The sequence below is a fragment of the Danio aesculapii genome, chromosome 10 (assembly GCF_903798145.1).
Source record: "Danio aesculapii chromosome 10, fDanAes4.1, whole genome shotgun sequence".
Classification (NCBI taxonomy): domain Eukaryota; kingdom Metazoa; phylum Chordata; class Actinopteri; order Cypriniformes; family Danionidae; genus Danio; species Danio aesculapii.
Genome location: NC_079444.1, coordinates 38,221,968 through 38,242,904, shown reverse-complemented (window position 1 = coordinate 38,242,904; position 20,937 = coordinate 38,221,968). Strand labels below are relative to the sequence as shown.

The window sequence follows — 20,937 nt, the reverse complement described above, 5'->3', positions numbered from 1 at the left end:
GGTTTCCCCCGGGTTCTCCGGTTTCCTCCCACATTCTAAAAACATGCACTACAAGTTAATTGGTCAATCTACATTTAGCACTACAGTCAAACTCTCATCCAGAAGCATATCTCTTAATAGCAATCATTTTCTTTCATCAGCTCTTATCAAAAAGGGGGAGTTCTCGAGATCTACCTGAGCTCAAAGCTCCTCTCTCGCCCTACAAACGGTAGGGAGCCCAGAGCTCAAAGACCTTTTGAGCTCTCCTGGGATAGCATGCCAAACTTGCTTATAGACAATCATCAGCTAAGTGTAAACTCTTGAAATGGTATTAAAAAAGGGAAGTATCCTGAATGCGGGCAGGACTTTTAGTAAAAATTTTGTAAATAATTTTCAGTTTCTTGCTCAGACAGATTTCAGACATCATGCGGAGCCAAAGATATTCATTTTGCTTAACCTGTGTATGCTTATTTGATTCTCAAAGACTTGTATTTTATGAATCACTAAGGATGAGTTTTAGCTCAAATTCTGCTTTAATTTACACTTTGAGTGTAAAGGATCAGTGTTGTTTCTTTTATTTTTTGTAAGCCTGATAAAAGTTCAGTTTTTAGTACCTCCAGCATTCTCCACCGATGAAGAAATCTGTGAGATGTGTTTCCCTGAAGTACAAGGCAGCATCGATGCTCTGAACACTGGATGGAAATCCAAAGTCTGAGATGTTTCTTGGAAATCCATGCTTCACCTTGAGAGAGCTCATCATCTCCCAGTATTGAGATCCTGATTGAGACATACAGTATAACTGAATTATTGATCACTGTACTGCCCTACTGTACAAAGGCAAAGTGCAGTAACCATATAATCACAATAAATGTAAAGTTCTTTTACACAGCTGTTAAAAAGGTTGTGGTTTTGTTGTGTTTCGGCCTCTCTACAAACTTTGGTGTTTTTAGGAAACAAAAACGTGTCTTTTTGAACATGTCCAAAGTGGATAAATTTGAAAACACTGTTTTAATGTTGCAGTGTGGACTGTGAACACGGAGGCTTTCGAAACTGATGACTAGGTCTACACGGAATCTGTGCCTGCAGATTTCCGCAAATTTTTAGCCCATCATTGAGTCTATGTATATTTGCATGTGTAAATGTGTGTAAATTTATTTTTATTCAGTTATTATTTTTATTTAAATTAATTTCCCTAATGGCATCACAGTGGTGCAGTGGGTCGCACAGTCGCTTCATAGCAAGAAGGTCGCTGGTTCGAGCCTCGGCTGGGTGAGTTGGCATTTCTGTGTGGAGTTTGCATGTTCTCCCCGTGTTGGTGTGGGTTTCCTCCACAAGTCCAAAAACATGCGTTATAGGTGAATTGGGTAAGCTAAATTGTCTGTAGTGTATGTGTGTGAATGCAGGAGTGTATGGAGTTTCCCAGAGATGGGTTGCAGCTGAAAGGGCATCATTGCGTAAAACATGCTGGATGAGTTGGCGATTCATTCTGCTGTGGTGACCCCAGATTAATAAAAAGACTAAGCTGAAAAGAAAATGAATGAATTTCACTAATATTATTATGATATAATTATAGTAATATTAAAATGCTCACATGATTTATGTGTAAAGTAATATTTTCTGTCTTGTAGTAGATATTGTATAAGAGAGACTTGCTGTCTTTACCAAATAAGTGAATCTAACTGGATTTGCATTGTAAAAGTTAAAAATGTATTATTTTTTTAATTTCATATATTAAGTTTTTAGTTATGACACTCCTAAAATCATTACGCATAAATCCGCTGATTATTTTTTACAAAGTTCTCCGCAGAATCATCAAAAAATGTCTGCAGATTCTGTCTGGCCCTAACTGGTGACACATTTTAGTCATGTGACCGATTCAGCTAACATGGTGGACGACACTGTAAAGCAGATGTTTTGGATGTTGTCTGTTTTGACAGCTTTATTCAAGATGAATGTCAGTTTGGACATGCTCTATATTGTCTCTCTTCAAAGGACACTGAGTGTTTACTGGGAGCTGATGTTCAGCAGCGGAAGCAGACCACAGTTGCCACGTTTTGCAGCAATGTTTCAAAGAGATGGAAAGTAAATAAACGGCAGGCGGATTTGACAAGGGTAAAATCGCCTTACATCTGTTCGCATGTGCAGAACATGAACAAAAGCATTTTCAGTCATTTTTAGTGTGGATAACAGAAATAAATGAATATGATAGTGTGGACATGGAGTGTTTTTAGATGAAAATTCATTAGCCGTTTTAAAATTTATCTAGATGTGTAGTTTGTGTGTGGTGCATGACTGGGATCTGTAGTCCATAAACCGGCAGATTTGTAGTTCATGTGAATGTTTACCAGCGATCTAGAGATCGCTGGTAAACATTCACATGAACTACAAATCTGCCGGTTTATGGACTACAGATCCCAGTCATGCACCACACACAAACTCACCGGCTCCAAGTCACCATTGATTAGACACTCACAGCTGAAGCTGCTTTTGGACTGCTTACTAACACACAGTTGTTGATGAGTCTTGTTATCTGTTAAGGGACATTTTAACATGTTTTCCTTAGTCTTGCTTTGCTGTGTTTTTGATCCTCGCCTTGTTTTCTTGTTTTATTCCTATCTGCTGCCTGCCTTGTGACCATCTGCCTGTTATTTTGACTACGACTCTGGATTGCCTGCATACATCTGTTTGCCCCTGTGTTGACCATTGCTTGCTTGACCACTCTAATAAACCTGCATTTGGATCCGCACCCCTGTTGTCAGTGTCACAGCCCCATTACAGAAGTGTAGATGTAGCCAGAGATTGCCACAAAACAGACAGCTTATATCACAAAGCCATTTTAACCCTTATCTCAATGTTGACCGAACGTGTAGGTACTGCACTTATCCTGTGGACAGCAGAATAGATACAGCCATTTTTCACCTTTAACAGTAAAGGACAGTGGAGATTATAGACAGGAAAGTATGGGGAGCAGAGAGGGGGGGGAAGGATCGTCAAAGGACCTCAAGCCAGGAATCGAACTTAGGTCATCCGCTGTGTAAAACATATGCTGGATAAGTTGGCGGTTCATTCCGCTGTGGCAAACCCCTGATTAATAAAGGGACTAAGCTGAAAAGAAAATGAATGAATGAAGTTTGGTGTCTTGCATCGCTAATTTAATGATGGAAATTCTCTCTGGCTAGTGAGTCAATTGCAGTTTTTACTTGTGACGTTTTAGTATCAGTATGGCTTGCTTAAAATGAATTGATTTGAATGTTAATCAATGAAAGCCTCACCTTTAAAAACTAGTATGCTATTTTTGTTTGTGTTCTCGTAGGCAGCATCGATGTCATCTGGGATTTCAGTCCACAGACTTGTTATTAGAGTGATTCTTATTTCATCAAAGCTGGGATGCACTCGCCAGATAAACCTGCAACAAGAATATTGGTCAAGTAAGACAATAGCCTGACATTTTTAAAGTAAAAAAAAAATACATACAGGCAAAGCATTTGTTTTTAAGTCTATCAAAAAATCATGTATGTGTTTTCTGACTCTTAAAGTGCTGGTAGGCGCTGACTTGCATTGCTAGAATCACTACAGTTTCTGCTGAACAATCTTCTTAAATGTTTTAGTAAAGAAAAATGGAAAGACACTACTTGGATGGTTTGAGGGTTTCTAAATTAAAAGCAGATTTTCATTTTTAGGTGAACACTCTTTAAATATATCTTTAAACTTATAAAACAGAGATCTCCAAACTCAGTCCTGGAGGGTTGGTGTCCTGCTTAGTTTAGTTTCAACCCCAATCAGACACACCTGGGCTAGCTAATAAAGCTCTTACTAGGCTTTCTAGAAACATCCTTGCAGGTGTGTTGAGACAAGTTGTAGCTGAAATCTGCAAGACATCAGCCCTCCAGAACCAGGTTTGGACACCCCTGCTATAAAAAATATTTTAACATACATAGCTAATGCAGTGTAACATCTGGTGATTGCTAAACTCAGTGTAGTTTACCTGTCTTTAAAGAAAACCAGCTCCTGCTGCATCCTGGTCACTGCGTCAAATGACAGATCAGGATCACATCTATCTGGTGTTTTTGGAGGAAGCCGGTCCGGACTTGATGACCTCTCACCTTTGGCAGAAACAGAAAAGGTAAACTAGACAGTGTTCATATAGAACAGGTTTATCTATCCCATTGTGCTTTTCCAACCTTTCCTAAAGTCTAGCATTTTATTGTCACATTATTTCAAAAGAATGATGAGCTGTGGGATATAATTAGTGGAAATTCTGTACACCATGGAATAATTGGGTTTACATTACATTTTTAAGGAAGTTAAAGGAATAGTTCACCCAAAGATGTAAATTCTGTCATCAATTAATCATTCTTTCAAACACTTTATGAGTTTCTTCATGCGCTGTATGTGAATTGAATAAGCTAAATGTCGCAACCCCTGATAAATAAAGGGACTAAGCTGAAGGAAAATGAATTAATGTTTTTTTTTTATTATTATTATTTTACTTATTTAAATCGTTTTTTTTGGTTATCATTTGTATAAAACTATTACAGATTGTATAAATGTATTTTGTTCGGAATTGTGCTCATAAAAAAACTATTATAAGTAAACTACAGACTCACCGGCCACTTTATTAGGTACTCAATGCATTTAGGCATGTAGACATGGTCAAGATGATCTGTTGCAGTTCAAACCGAGCATCAGTATGGGGAAGAAAGGGGATGTAAGTGACTTGAACAGGGCATGGTTGTTGGTGCCAGACTGGCCGGTCTGAGTATTTCAGAAACTGCTGATCTACTAGGATTTTCACGCACAACCATCTCTATGGTTTACAGAGAATGGTCTGAAAAAGAGAAAATATCCAGTGAGCGGCAGTTCTGTGGGAGCAAATTCCTTGTTGATGCCAGAGGTCAGAGGAGAATGGCCAGACTGGTTCCTGCTGATAGAAAGGCAACAGTAACTCAAATAACCACTCGCTACTACTGAGATATGCAAAAGAGCATCTCTGAACGCACAAAACATCCAACCTGCTGCGACATTCAGATGGTAGGGTCAAATTTGGCATCTACAATATGAAAGCATGGATCCATCCTGACTTGTATCAACGGTTCAGGTTGTTGGTGGTGGTGTAATGGTGTGGGGGATATTTTCTTGGCACACTTTGGGCCCATTAGTACCAATTAAGCAATGTGCCTATCTGAGTGCTGTTGCTGACCATGTCCGTCCTTTTATGACCACAGTGTACCCATTCTGATGGCTACTTATAACAGGATAACACACCAAGTCATAAAGCACAAATCATCTCAGACTGTTGACTCAAATGGCCTCCACGGTCACCAGAACTCAATCCAATAGAGCACCTTTGGGATGTGGTGGAATGGGAGATTCGCATCATGGATGTGCAGCAAACAAATCTGCAGCAACTGTGTGATGCTAACATGTCAATATGGACTAAAATCCTCTGAGGAATACTTCCAGTATCTTGTTGATTCTATGCCACGAAGGATTAAGGCAGTTCTCAAGGCAAAAGGGAGTCCAGCCTACAACTAGTAAGGTGTACCTAATAAAGTGGCCGGTAAGTGTGTATGTGTGTGTATATATTTATATATATATATTAAAAGAAACGTGAAAAATGTAAGGGTTGTAAGAAGGCCTAAAAAGACATAATTCTGAAAACATAAGTAAAGAATGTGAGATATAATAAATAATTTTTTCACAGTGCTTCATAAATCTCATAAACTACCATCAAGTGGCATAATACCTGCATAAAGAATAGCTTTATTTAATGATCTGAATTAATTAAAATCCCCACCACCATAAGGCCAGAAAATCTTGACTCATTCTAAGGTAGCAATGCCTGTCCCCAAATCTAGAGCTTGTTCTTGTATCGTGGAAAATCCATTGACATACCATACCATACATTTCCTTTATGTCTTTGACGTCCTGATAAGACAGTTGCAAAACAGCGTGCAAGCCAAAATTATAGGCTGGGAACATGACGGCTCCAGGATCTGATGAATGCGAGAGGCCGAGAGCGTGTCCAAACTCATGCACCGCCACAGGGAGGAGGTTATAACCTGTAGGAGACGCACAGATACAGCCATGTGTTTCAGTTCATCACTTCAGCACAGAAAACATGCGTTCAGAGAGATGAAAGTCTTCGTTATAGATTATTCAAAGTACAGCTCATATTTGCAATTTACTAAATAAGAATTTATTTATTTATATATACAGTTGAAGTCAGAAATATTATCCCACCTGTTTATTTCTTCCCCCAACTTCTGTATAATGGAAAGAAGATTTTTTTCAACACATTTCGAAACATAATAGTTTTAATAACTCATTTATAATGACTGATTTCTTTTATCTTTGCCATGATGACAGATCGTAAAATTTGACTAGATATTTTTTAAGATACTAGTATTCAGCTTAAAGTGATATTTAAAGGCTTAACGCCTGATTCATAAAATATACAAAGTTAAACCTAAACAATTATTAATATGCAGTGCATCCGGAGAGTATTCATAGCGCTTCACTTTTCCACGTTTTATATTACAGCTTTATTTCAAAATGGATTAAACTGATTTATTTCCTCAATTCTACACACAATACCCCATAATGACAATGTGAGAAAAGAGTTTTTGAAATTGTTGCAAATTTATTAATGATAAAAAAGCTGAAAAATCACATGTACATGAGTATTCACAGCCTTTGCTCAATACTTTGTTGATACACCTTTGGCAGCAATTACAGCCTCAAGTCTATTAAATATGATGCCACAAGCTTGGCACACCTGTCTTTGGGAATTTTTGCCCATTTCTCTTTGCAGTACCTCTCAAGCTCTATCAGGTTGGATGGAAAGTGACGGTGTACAGCCATTTTCAGATCTCTCCAGAGATGTTCAATAGGATTTAGGTCTGGGCTCTGGCTGGGCCACTCAAGGACATTCATTGAGTTGTTGTGAAGCCACTCCATTGGTATTTTGGGGGTGTGCTTTGGCTCTTTGTCCTGCTGAAATATGAACCATCACCCCAGTCTAAGGTCAAAAGCACTCTGAAGCAGGTTTTCATTCAGGATGTCTCTGTACATTGCTGTATTCATCTTTCCCTCTATCCCAGTCTTCAAGTTCCTGCTGCTGAAAAACATTCCCACAGCATGATGCTGCCACCACCATTCTTCACTGTAGGGATGGTATTAGCCTGGTGATGAGTGATGCCTGGTTTTCTCCTAACGTAACGCCTGGCATTCACTACAAAGAGTTCAATTATGGTCTCATCAGACCAGAGAATTTAGTTTCTTATGGTCTGAGAGTCCTTCAGATGCCTTTTGGCAAATTCCAGGCGGGGAGTGGCTTCTGTCTAGCCACTCTACCTTACAGGCCTGATTGGTGGATTGCTGCACAGATGGTTGTCCTTCTGTAAGTTTCTCCTCTTTCCACAGAAGAACTATGGAGCTCAGACAGAGTGATCATCGGGTTATTGATCACCTCACTGACTAAGGTCCTTCTCCCCCGATCACTCAGCTTAGATGGCAGCTAGCTCTAGGAAGAGTCCTGGTTGTTCCAAACATCTTCCACTTACGGATGATGGAGGCCACTGTGCTCATTGGAACTTTCAGAGCAGCAGAAATTTTTCTGTAACCTTCCTAAGCATTGTGCCTCATGACAATCCTGTCTCGGAGGTCTCCAGACAATTCCTTTGTCTTCATGCTTGGTTTGTGCTTTGACATGCACTGTCAACCCTGGAACCTTATATAGACAGGTGTATGCCTTTTCAAATCATGTCCAATCAACTGAATTTACCACAGGTGAACTCCACTTAAGCTGCTAAAACATCTCAAGAATGATCAGTGGAAACAGAATGTACCTGAGCTCAATTTGAAGCTTCACAGTAAAGGCTGTCAATACTTCTGTACATGTGATTTTTCAGCTTTTTATTTTTAATAAATTTGCAACAATTAAAAAAAAAAGTCACATTGTCATTATGGGGTATTGAGTGTAGAATTTTGAGGAAACAAATGAATTTAATTCATTTTGGAATAAGAAAAATGTGGAAAAAGTGAAGCGAATTCTGATGATAATTTCCAGATGTAAATGTGTGTGTGTGTATATATATATATATATATATATATATATATATATATATATATATATATAATTTTTTTTTTTTTACCCTTAAAATGCAGATTTTTTTATGAATCACTCCAGTTTCAGCTAAAAATCTTGAAAAAATAGGCAGATACAACTTGGATGGTCTGTAAATAAATAAATAAAAGCAAATGTAAATTTTAAGTGAACTCTCATTTAAAATCTCTTTAAACTTTGACTGCAGTGAACAAAAGATGCAGCCATCTTCCTCCTGTTTACCGCTGCCGTTCGTCGTCCAGGTCTCCTCATCATCAAAATGCACATCACCACCAATCCCCGGCCCGGGGGAGAAAGCATGTGCCAGGATTCCACCTTCACCATCAAATGGAGACCCATCATCATGATCTAACAGTGTTAGAAACAATTAAGGTAAAACACCTTTAAATTTTTTTGGCTAGTAGAAAAACTAATAGTTCAGAAGTCAAGCATGTTGTCACACAGGCAGTACTACTTATGACTTCATGCTCTTTGTTTACTTATATAGATTTAATAGGATTTAAAAATGGCGACTCTGCATCCCATTGATACCCATATATAAATATTCTGGGTGTGTGGGGAGTTTTATTATTATTATTATTATTATTATTATTATTATTATTATTTGTTTTTAGTAAACTGTAAATGTGCAGAGATCTCAACTAATGCCAGAAAAAGTGGACATGCTGACATTTCAACATAGAAGCACAGACTTATAACTAACACAAGTCTAAGTTTGTTTAAATGTGATTATAGAAACTTGTTTTGCAATTTAGTTTTATTATTTGACAAATTATATATTTTTATTTCACACAAAAAAGTGCAGCAGTGAATTGTTAAATCCCTATTCAGTGTAGCTATCAGAAGTACTATACACTGTGGTAGCTATTTTTAAATCATGCTTAGGCTACACTCCCTCAAAACACACACTCGCATGACTAATACTCGGCTCCATCATTTCAAAAGTCAGCTGTTCTTTCCCCACCTTTGTTATTGAAGGAAATGACAATGTCAGCATCGCTCCTTGTCTTTCTGCGAAATTTCAAGGGTACCGCTCGAGACCAAAGCCGCCATGCCTGTCTGAACGCTGTCCTGACCTGGGCAGATGACATCTTTGAGCTGAATCTGGAGATTCTGTGCACAAACACATTAAAACCAGAGTCATATGATGCTGTGGATTCTGATTTTGAGACTACCTGACTTAATTTTTAAATTTCCTTGGAAACTAAAAGATTTTGTGAGGTGTTATAAAAATGTTGGTCTTAAAAGGGACATTTCACTTATTTAACAAAAAATGTAATTCTTCCATTTACTCATCCCTTAGTTGTTCAAAACTTTGCTGAGTTTTTGTTTTGCTGAATACAAAATAGGTTGTTTTCACATGACATCATTGAAGACGCGCAAAAATCAGACGGCGGGCAGGAAGTGATTCTTCCACACACAGTGGGAATCAGAACATCAAAATGTTTCTGTTTTATGCTGTTTATAATTGTTTAAATCGGCCAAATAAGAAATGCAGAACAGCTTTTATAGACTTTTTTTTTACTCATAAAGGGGGCAAAGTTCAAGAAATTAGCTGAAAAATTGAAGATAAGGCGGCATCTAATAAACATTTTCTCAATACATCCATCTGTACAAACTTTTTTGAACGCAGTGATTTGTTTGACAGAACTAATAAAGATTATATACAAGCCTAGCTATGTTATATTTTATTATTGTGTGTTATAAAAAAATCTGATACAAACACCACCACACTTTTACAAAATCCAGGAGAATATAAATAACGTACCCTGCCATGTAATCGCTGCAATGAATTCTCCATCTTGTATTGTAATAATCCATGTTTTTACTGGCGTTTTGGTGGAATAAACAAGCGTAACGTGAACATCGAGATGCGAAGCAGAGGTGAATGTGTGTTGATAAGTTCATTAACAGAACAAAAAAAATGCAACCCTTGCGACAAAACTAGGCAGATATTAATGTGGAGCACGTTTACCCCTTACAAAAATAAATAAATAATAAATTAGACTATGTGTCCACGCTTTTGTATGCTTTCATCTGTTATTTCGTGATATCTGGAAGATATCTACATGGGGAAAAAACTGTAGTAATTTATATTTTTGAACCACATAGTAAAGTGTGTAACGTGTACAACTCTAATGAATGATACAGAATACTGTAGCATAGTAAACTGATAAACTGTAATAAATACGGTAAAGTTAGTGTAAGCTGTGGTGCATCATTATGGTGTATAATTAAAGCGTAGAAAACTGAAGCCTACAATTGTGTTGTACCACAACAACAATATAATTCAACCCAGGCTCATTCTGATTACGTACCCCTATATACATTTCTGGACAGCGCAAAATATGTTCCAGGAGCTACGTTTTTTTGCGAATCCACCAGAGGTTGCTGTGTACGCATTTTTAGATCTCAAATTTCTCTCGCGAATGCCATTCACGCCTGCTCTTCTCACATAAATCTACCAGAGGCCGCTGTCAACTGACTGACTGACTGACTGACCGATCGACTGACCCACACTCCCACTTCCCTAAACCCTACAAATAGTGCTTTAAAAAGCACCGATTGATCCACCCACCCCCTTCCCTAAACCCAACTGCAGTGTTTTAAAAAGCAATCCAGAATAAGAAAAGCCCTCGCCTTATTTTTACCATGTTTTCAGATTTTACCACATTCTCACCCTCTTATTTACTTGTTTATTTTATTTTTTGGCTTCTGTTTTTGTCTTTCCTGCTTTCTGGAACTGTTCTTCACCAAACTTGAACCACATTGTCGTGGTCTCAAGTCCGCTGACGTACATGTCGAGCTACCGGTCAAACTGGTAACAGCGGAAAAGCCATCCATACGGAGGTATGCGGTCTGCTGGTAAGCGAGAAAAGGAACGACATCATACCGCCCCATAGCGTTCGTTCTAAAGATGAAATGCAGCCATACGTAGCTCTGGCTACATAATTCACGATCTCCAGGAATGTATATAGTTCTATGTTTTCAGAATGAGCCTATGTTGGAATAATTACTTTGACAGATTAATTCAAGTAATTATCAATAGTATGCTTACAAATTCTATAGTATTTACTATAGTGTTTTTTCACGTACTGAATAGCTTATACAGTATATACCGCCTCGATGACAAATATAGGCAAATATATTTTAATTCAGTAGAAAACTTGGCCCTTTTTATTATATAAGGATCATGCCCAACATATATGGTTCTTTCTATTTATATCTCCTTTGAAATATGGTATAAATTGCAAAAATACAGACTTTTCTCTGTCTCCCATTCATTTTTTTACTTCCTGCCCTCCATCTGAATTTTGCGCGTCACCAGAACCACATGATTGCAAACAACCTATAAGATATTTTGAAAAATGCTGATTGTTGGCACCCATTGACTTCCATAGTACTTCCTATGATTTTTACTAAATTGATTTTTATAAATTGTTGCAAACAATTTATATGGGCTGATTTTAAACAAACTTAAATGTAGTAATGTTCAACTTATTTGTTTAAATTCAGCCCAAATAAATTGTTTGCAACCACTTACCTTAAATAAAAAACTTTAGTAAATCCAATGAATCATTTTTTCAGCGTAGGTAAAAAAGAAATACTATGGAAGTCAATTTGTGCCAGCAACTCTAAAATTTCGAAACATCATATTTTGTGTTCAACAAAGTAAATAAAATCATAAAAGTTTAAAAAAGTCTCCCAGAAGAAAAATGGCGTGCTGCCATATGAAAATTAAGGTATATGCCAAACCTCACTTGTACGTTAGAGTTTTGTTGGTCCATCGCATTGTCTTTCCAAACTGCTCAACATCAGAAAGGCCACAGCGAGCTCTTCTCATGGCCCTGATGGTTTGTGGATCCACTTTTCCACTCTCTTCCAGGCCAAAGAAGTGTTGCATCTCCCTTAGTTTGGCCTGGAATGGGTCGGGCCCTGCCGTACGCCTCCATCTGCCTTTTTCAGGCTTGTATTCGTAGAATTTAACCAGGTATACCTGTTTCATCAAAGCCAATTTCAGTGAACAGAAGCCATTGCATTACGACAGCAATTGAACAAAGTAAACAAATCATTCCAGTTCACTTCAAGTTTAGTTTTTAATACTTGAATACACAATTAAAACACAATGTCATCAGTTTTGTCTCAATGACACTATGTATTTTAACACTATACATATACACTCACCAGCCACTTTATTAGGTACACCTTTATTAGTACTGGGATAAGACCCTCTTTTGCCTTCAGAACTGCCTTAATCCTTTGTGATTTAACAAGGTACTGTGAATATTCCTCAGAGATTTTGGTATATATTGACATGAGAGCATCAGTTTCCTGACCTTAGCTGACAGGAGTGGCACCCGGTGTGGTATTCAGCTGCTGTAGCCCATCCGCCTCAAAGTTGGACGTGTTGTGCGTTCAGAGATGCTCTTCTGCACACCTCGGTTGTAACGAGTGGTTATTTGAGTTACTGTTGCCTTTCTATCAGCTGGAACCAGTCTGGCCATTCTCCTCTGACCTCTGGCATCAACAAGACATTTGCATTCGCAGAACTGCCGCTCACTGGATATTTTCTCTTTTTCTGACAATTCTCTGTAAACCCTAGAGATGGTTGTGTGTGAAAATCCCAGTAGATCAGCAGTAGATCTGAAATACTCAGACCAGCCCGTCTGGCAGCAACAACCATCCCACGTTCGAAGTCACTGAAATCATCTTTCTTCCCCATTCTGATGCTCAGTTTGAACTGCAGCAGATCGTCTTGACCATGTCTAAATGCACTGAGTTGCTGCCATGTGATTGGCTGATTAGAAATCTGTGTTAACAAGCAGTTGGACAGGTGTACCTAATAAAGCGGCCGGTTAGTGGATGAGTGCATGAGTTCAGCATCGTCCCAAAGAGAACATATCAAGCCATATTATAAAGAGTTGCTAAATTAGTGAAATGATCACCAAACCCCAAAAAAAGTACTTGTCATGCATACTATACAACCGCTTTCACAATCAGGACGTGGGGAAATTGAAGACGTTGTCGAATTTTGCTTGCATGGCGTAGAATATACCTATTATACTAAGCTATGTTTTATGCAGGTAATTATATTCAAACCGGTAATGCTTTACAGTAACAGTACATGAATAATGATGAATTTAATATGTAAACTAAACATTACTTTATTATGAATTAATGATGAGTTAATGGATGCGCTAATCATGAGCTAACTTTAACTACAACATGAGTCACATGACTTTATGTGTGCATAACGGCTACCTTAATTACATGTTAGTACATGCTTGTTTGTTAATTAATGTATTCATTACCACATTAGTTTATGCTTAATTTAACCATCATGAACTCATTTTATGTTAATGTATAATTATATTGTGACTTTACTTGGAGGGGCACATCATTATTAACCCCTTCTTAACTACTTATGAACTCCTTATGTACATGCATCTAGTGCTTTAACAATAGAAACGTGTTCTGTCAACAGCTTAAACACTTAAGTGCATTTGTAGTTACGGATGAGTTAGTGATGATGTGCCCCTCCAAGTAAAGTCATGATATAATTATACATTTACAGCTCATGAGTTCATGTTGGTTACATTTAGATTAAAATTAATAAACTAAATGTTAATTAATACTCTAATTAACAACATGTGCTAACAAGTGAATAAGGTAGCCATCATTCACACATGAACTCTTGTGACTCATGTTGCAGTTAAAGTTAGTAGATGATTAGCGCGCGGCTTAACTCTTTATAAATTAATAAAGTAATGTTTAGTTTACGTATTGATACATTATTCAGTGTTGGGCAAGCTGCTTGAAAAATGGAGTGTACTAAGCTATTACCTACTCTACTTAAAATGTAGCTTAACTACACTAAAAGCTACCCTCTGGGAAATGTAGCAGGCTAAGCTAAAACTACTTGGCAAAAGTAGCTTAGCTACATCTAAGCTATTTTTGCAATTTTTATTTTTAAATCGAAGCAGCTTAAATCCAAGTCAATTATATCTTAGAGGTCAATAAAACTGTCAATTAAACATATAAGGCATAATTCAGTTCAATCATTTACTGTAAATAATATGCTGTACTAAACGGAAACAAATTATAGTATATAACAACTAAAACAAAAAATCCAATAAAAGCAGGGGTTACACATTTAATATACTATAGTAATTTATAGTAAAGAGAAATATTTTTAAGTAAAGAGTATAGTAAAGAGAAGTATGTATGTATATGTGTGTGTATATATATATATATATATATATATATATATATATATATATATATATATATATATATATATATATATATATATATATATATATATATTTATTTATTTATTTATTTAGAACTCTTCATTAATAAATTACACTACATAATGCAGTAATTTATTGAAGTACTTACTATAAATTACTAAACTACATTTCTGATGCTGTGCTCAAAAAATACTTATTGCGTCTTAACATGTACTTCTCGAGGTATGCTCACGAAAGCAAGCAAGTTTCTCGTGTTAGCCTAATTTGGTTGGTGATGTCACCGACCAGAGGTGGCAGTAACGCGCCAAAATGTTTGTTGTCACCCTCCGTAAAACAGGAAGAAAAAGAAATCCTCATGCTTGCCTTCTTTGCTCTGTGAAGGTCGGTGCCGCCACTTATTGATCCGCGATTGGTAAATGTAGCTTTGTGGACGACACTGCGCTACTTGACTAATAAAATAGCTTCGCTACTGAAAAGCTATTTGATTTCCCTGCTAAAAAAATCCAGCTTAAACCAGCCTAGGCTAGTTAGCTGGTTTTAGCTGGTTGACCAGCCAGGTTTTAGAGGGGTTTTGGCCATTTCCAGACTGATTTCCAGCTATTTCCAGCCTGGTATTAGCTGGTCAGGCTGGAAAATGAACAGCTAAAACCAGCCTGACCAGCTTGGTTTAAGCTGGACATAGTTGGTTTTGCCTGGGCTCCCAGCCTGCCTGGTCAAGCTGGTTTTAGCTGGTCATCTCCCAGCCTGACCAGCTAAGACCAGGCTGGAAATGGCTGGAAACCAGCCTGAAAGTGGCCAAAACCCCTCTAAAACCAGGCTGGTCGACCAGCTAAAACCAGCCAGCCTGCCTGCCTGGTCAAGCTGGTTTTAGCTGGTCATTTCCCAGCCTGCCCATCTAAGACCAGGCTGGAAATGGCTGGAAACCAGCCTGAAAGTGGCCAAAACCCCTCTAAAACCAGGCTGGTCGACCAGCTAAAACCAGCCAACCAGCCTAGGCTGGTTTAAGCTGTTTTTTTCAGTAGGGTTAGAAAGTAGCGACACCACCGCTACGCTACTGTGAAATGTAGTTAAGCTAGTAGCGTCACTACTTGTAGCGACGCTACTGGCCAACACTGATTAATCATGTTCTCTTATTGTAAAGTGTTACCCTCAAACCCAAGAGAGTTAACAATGAATAATTACATTTTAAGTATACTATGTATTCAGTTGTTGGAAAACTGCATATGAGTGTTCTTGTACATTATCTCGTATTTTAGGATCATCTGGTGTGTTTCAGCCAAATGCAGCAATTCGTTTGAGTGACTCAGTGATTCAGCATGACTGCCACATTGTATTGCACATATGCATTGTGAATTATTTTGCTTTTGAGTGCAGGAAGCTGATGTAATATGATGTTTCGAAACAGCCAATTTGGGTTTGAAACACTTCAGGAAGTCGCTGGTGTGTAATCATTGGGAACTTCCCCTATTCTAGGTACAGTTGAAGCAGCTGTTTCAATCTGTAAACATTATTTACATCTGTACCTGAGTGTTTACTCTTTCAACTATTTTTAACATTCATTCATTCATTTTCTTTTTGGCTTAGTCCCTTTATTATTCAGGGATCACCACAGTGGAATGAACTGCTAACTTATTCAGCATATGTTTTACACAGCAGATGCCCTTCCAGCTGCAACCCATTACTGGGAAACATCCATACACTCTCGTTCACACACATACACTACGGACAATTTAGCTTACCCATTTCACCTGTACCACATGTTTTTAAACTTAAACCGGAGCACCCGAAGGAACACATGCAAACTCCACACAGAATTGCCAACTGACCCAGCCAAGGCTGAACCAGCAACCTTCTTGCTGTGAGGCGACTGTCCTACCCACTGTGCCACCATGCTGCCCTATTTTTACCATATACATGAAAAAAATAGTGTATTTTAGACTTTAGAAGAGCTAGTCTAGGACTAATGCATCCTCAGCAAAGAGATAATAACAATTCTCTGATTCAAAAGCCTTCAATGCAGTGTTTACTTTGTACTTTGTGTAAACCGGCGACGTCCTACATGAAAATCTACTGTAGTCTAGGTAAACTTTAGTATATAATAGTATTTATTGCATTTTGTTGCTGTGTGTACCCTACTGGTATTATTTATAAAATTGTCAAAGGTTTTTCAGACATCTACTTTTACATGCAAATAATCTTTAATGGCATAGGAGTTTTAATCTTAATAGGGTTTATTTGGAATTGCTTAACCTTTGCAGCAACAGATATGGCTACTGAGAACCCGCGTTTCTTCATGCGCAGTACTGCAATTTGTCACGCGCAGTCACACGCAGTACTGCGGCTGCAAAGGTCACCTTTTCATTTAAAAAAAAAAACATTTCTGCAAGGAACAACCGCTTTTCCATTGACTCAGTTGTCATGCGTGTTTAGATGCATGTACTGTATTTGTGTGTGAGAGACCGTGCAAAAGAGTGCTCGATTCAGCTCCGTCGATGCCCTAAGTGGCTAGGTTTCTTTATTTATTTTGAAGATAATGTATACATATTTGTATTCACATATGGACACAACAGAAAGACATAAAACTTTACAAATTACGTGTCCACTTTTGTAGGCTCAACACAATTTCATAGATTTAGATAAAATAGCCTAAGCTATATTGAAATCATTTAAAGATATACAAATATCGGATGTAATAAAAACATTAAATAAACCAATATAAAATAAACAAAAGCTATGATGATTTAGGAATATACAGTATAATATAAATGAATTAAACCGTTTTAAGCCATTTTGAACTTAAATTTTACAAAGGCCTATCTGAAAAAAAGATTTTAGATATTTTCTAAAAACAATAAACAAAGGAAATTATTATAATTGTATTATTTAAAAATATTATTTATAAAGTATTTGGATATGAGAATATTAATGAAATCGTGAAAACTTAAAAAAAAAAAAAAATTTACAAACGGATTGGGAAAAACATGTTCAAAAACAAGTTGAAAACACTTTCATCTTCTGGGAATAATTTCCACATGGTTTAGGAGTGTGTTTATTGTATTTTTAAAAATAGTTCTTCTAGAAGCACATTTGTGAGGTCAGGCACTGATGATTGATGAGAAGGCCTGGCTCGCAGTCTTTTCTCTAATTCATCACAATGGTTTTCAGTTGGGTTGAGCTCAGGACTCAGTGCAGGCCAGTCAAGTTCCTCAACACCAAACTCACTCATCCATGACTTTATGGACCTTGCTTGTGGTTTGGTTTGATTAAGGAGATGTGCAAAGCTGGTGGTCCTACAGGAACATGGTTGAGAAACACTGCTTTACACCATTGTATCTCACACTTTGCATTGCACTTTGTGAGGGTTGTTGCTATATCGGATGTGATTGCGGCTGAAAGTTAATGAGAATTTATTCCCATTTATTGTATTTTATTAACGCCTACCCCCACCCCAAGCCTAAACCCAACCATCACAATAATGTAAAAACAGTAGTTGTACCGAGTATTATTTATGCTATCTATTAAATTACCCAATAAATTGTACTTTATTAACGCCTACCCCCACCCCAACCCTAAACCCAGCTGTCACAGTATTGTAAATATATTAATTATTGTTATACAGCGTCATAAAAAAATGCTGCTATATTGATGCGTATATCGCACTTCCGGCCGGCTGCTTATCCGATCTAGACTTTACCCTTTGTAAGGCTTGAATGGAGATGCTCGGCCATGAAATCTCATTCTACGAAGCTCTTTACATACGCACTTAAGCTGATATTAAGGCCAAATTAAGTTTGGGGGTCTGTAGCTATTTCTCTAGTAAGCTGGTGACTTCTTCTAATTGTGCACCTTAGTGTGCCCTGACCCCTCTCTGTGATTTTATGTTATAAATCTAATAACAGTTGACCATGGAAAATGTAATAATGTGGAAATTTCAAGAATGGACTTATAACACAAGTGGCTCCTATTACAGCACAGCACCTGAATACACAGAGCTACTGGGAGCAACACATTTTTTTACAAATGTTTGTAGAATCATCTGCTTGCCTTTGTGCTTGATTTGATAAACCTGTGGATATGCATGTTTCAACACCTGAATTCAATAATTTGGAGGGGTGTCCCAAAACTTATGGCAATACAGTGTATTTAGTATTTGTCAACATAGTTTAATTCCAACATAGGCTCATTCTGAAAACGTAGCCCTATATACATTTCTGGAGATCACGAATTATGTAGCCAAAGGTACATATGCCTGATATTCGTCTTTAAAATGAACGCTACGGGAAGGTATGACGCGCTTACCTGCTGACTGCTTAGCTCCATATGGACTGTTACCAGTTTGTCCAGTATCTCACCATGTACGTCGTGGAGAGGAGTTGATGGGGTTCGAGTCCAGCAAAGAACAGTTCCAGAAAGCAGGTAGGACAAAAACAAAAGGCAAAAAATACAATTTTTGGTAAAAGTCAGGCAGCCGCGAGGGCTTTTTCTTTTTTCTGGATTGCTTTTGAAAACACTATTGGTTGGGTTTAGGAAAGTGGGTGGGCGTTGGTCAATCGGTGCTTTTGAAAACACTATCGGTTGGGTTTAGGGAAGGAGGAGGGTGGGTCAGTCGATCGGTCAGCCGACAGCAGCCACTGGAGGATTTACGCAAGAAGAGCAGGTGTGAATGGCACTTGCGAGAGAAATTTGAGATCTCAAAAAGCATACAAAGTGGCTTCTGGTGTATTCGTGAAAACAAAACTGCAAAAAAAATGTAGCTCCGGGGACATATTTGGCGTTCTCCAGAAATGTATATAGAGGTACATTTTCAGAATGAGTCTGGGTTACTTAATTCACTTAGAACATTTTGTATAATAAATAATGCTAACTTTTTTGCATGGACACAATGAATTTTTATAATGCAAAATTATTGATCATCTAGAACACAGATAGTTTTGTTTGTTTGGACTCTTAAAGAGCCAGTATCTTTTGACTCACATTATATGAATCACTAAGGGCCACAGCTTCAGCTACAAATATTTATTGGGGGGGAAAGTCACCTACATATTGGATGGCTTGAGCCGAGGGAGAGTAAATTTACAGGTGAATTATGCACTTGAAATTGTCTGAATGACATAAAATCTTTCACGAAGAGTCTTTTGCCCAGAGGCCTGTTTGCTATAATGTTTTCAAGAATTCCACTGCTATGCTGGAAGAGAAAAACACCACCACATACTGTACACAGGTGCTGCTTTTATCAGCTTCTGCTTTTATTTGATGCTGAGAAAGCACCCTTTAGCCAAAATAAATGTTTAGACTTGAAAATGATTTTAAGACTGTGCAGAAAACCTTATTTGTCTTCCCATCCTACTCTGCATCATTGTGTTTTGAATCATGCTCTTTGTGCAATAATTACGCACCTCCAAATAGTCACCATCGTTGACAATTGAAGGAGTTTACGCAAATCATGTTCACACACAGCTGTTTTAACTTATACTAGACTAGAATAGTGGAAGTTCCCAGTGATTACACACCAGTGACTTCCTCCAGTGTGTGGTGTGAAGTCACATATAATGTTTTGAAACATTGTGACATCATATATGTACAGCTTCCTGCATTCAAAGGGGGAACAAGACTTGAAACTGATGGGAATGTAATGACAATGTAAATAAATCCATTCGAACAACTAATTCACCACATGTAAAATTTACATAGCATTGATTTGATATAGCAAGTTAATTATTTTGTCTCCTTTTTTAGTCTGATTATATAAGCAACCTTCCAAACACTCAGTGAATTTACATCATTTAGTAATACATTTAGCAACAGGTTTGCTTTAATGATGTTTAAGTTAATTTTAGTTTAATGCAAGGTGAATGATAATAATATAAGTGGTTAGCACTGTTGCCTCACAGCAAGAAGGTCGCTGGTTTGAGTCCTGGCTGGGTCAGTTGGCATTTCTGATCGGAGTTTGCATGTTCTCCCCGTGTTGGTGTGGGTTTCCTCTGGGTGCTCCGGTTTCCCCCACAGTCCAAACACATGCGTTATAGCTGAATTGGGTGAACTAAATTGGCCGTAGTGTGTGTATGAGAATGCGAGAGTGTATGGGTGTTTCCCAGTACTGGGTTGCAGCTGGATATCCGCTGTGTAAAACGTATGCTGTAATAGTTGGAGGATCAGTCTGCTGTGGCAACCTCAGATAAATAAGGAACTAAGCTAAAAGAAAATTAATGATTGAATGTAATTTAATTTAAATATTAGTATTTTTACGTAAATGTAATATACTTTCATGTATATACGAAGCCCACATGTGGTTTAAATTATATTTTCGGACAATATACAGTACCAAACCAGCTCTTTCCATTAAATTTAATTTCAGTCCCCCTCCCTCAACCCCCAAAAACTATCTCAAACAAATCCTCCACTTTTCATCTTGAACACCATAACACGCCCCTCTCCCCATTCATCTCGAACTCAAGCATCAACCAGAAAAACTGGAACAAAACAATGTATGTGCAACCCTGAATTTACAATCCCAAATCAGAAAAGATTGGGACAGTATGGAAGTGATTTCTAAAATTACTTTGACTTGTATTTCAT

General features: G+C 37.6%; 1 protein-coding gene and 1 long non-coding RNA gene across 2 annotated transcripts in view; one reads left to right on the top strand and one right to left on the bottom strand.

The window, feature by feature from the left end:
• The window catches only part of LOC130236086 (uncharacterized), a 14,536-nt gene extending 12,455 nt beyond the window's left edge, over positions 1-2,081 (top strand). The window contains exon 3 of the long non-coding RNA XR_008838442.1: positions 1,972-2,081. This is a non-coding gene — a long non-coding RNA (uncharacterized LOC130236086). The remainder of the gene's footprint in view (positions 1-1,971) is intronic.
• The window catches only part of LOC130236085 (matrix metalloproteinase-18), a 25,755-nt gene that overhangs the window by 2,386 nt on the left and 2,432 nt on the right, over positions 1-20,937 (bottom strand). The window contains exons 2-8 of the mRNA XM_056466657.1: positions 11,869-12,104; positions 9,072-9,220; positions 8,330-8,455; positions 5,880-6,041; positions 3,965-4,082; positions 3,252-3,385; positions 594-756 (exon numbers count right to left, since the gene is read on the bottom strand). Coding sequence (XP_056322632.1) covers positions 594-756; positions 3,252-3,385; positions 3,965-4,082; positions 5,880-6,041; positions 8,330-8,455; positions 9,072-9,220; positions 11,869-12,104 — 1,088 coding nt within the window. The remainder of the gene's footprint in view (positions 1-593; positions 757-3,251; positions 3,386-3,964; positions 4,083-5,879; positions 6,042-8,329; positions 8,456-9,071; positions 9,221-11,868; positions 12,105-20,937) is intronic.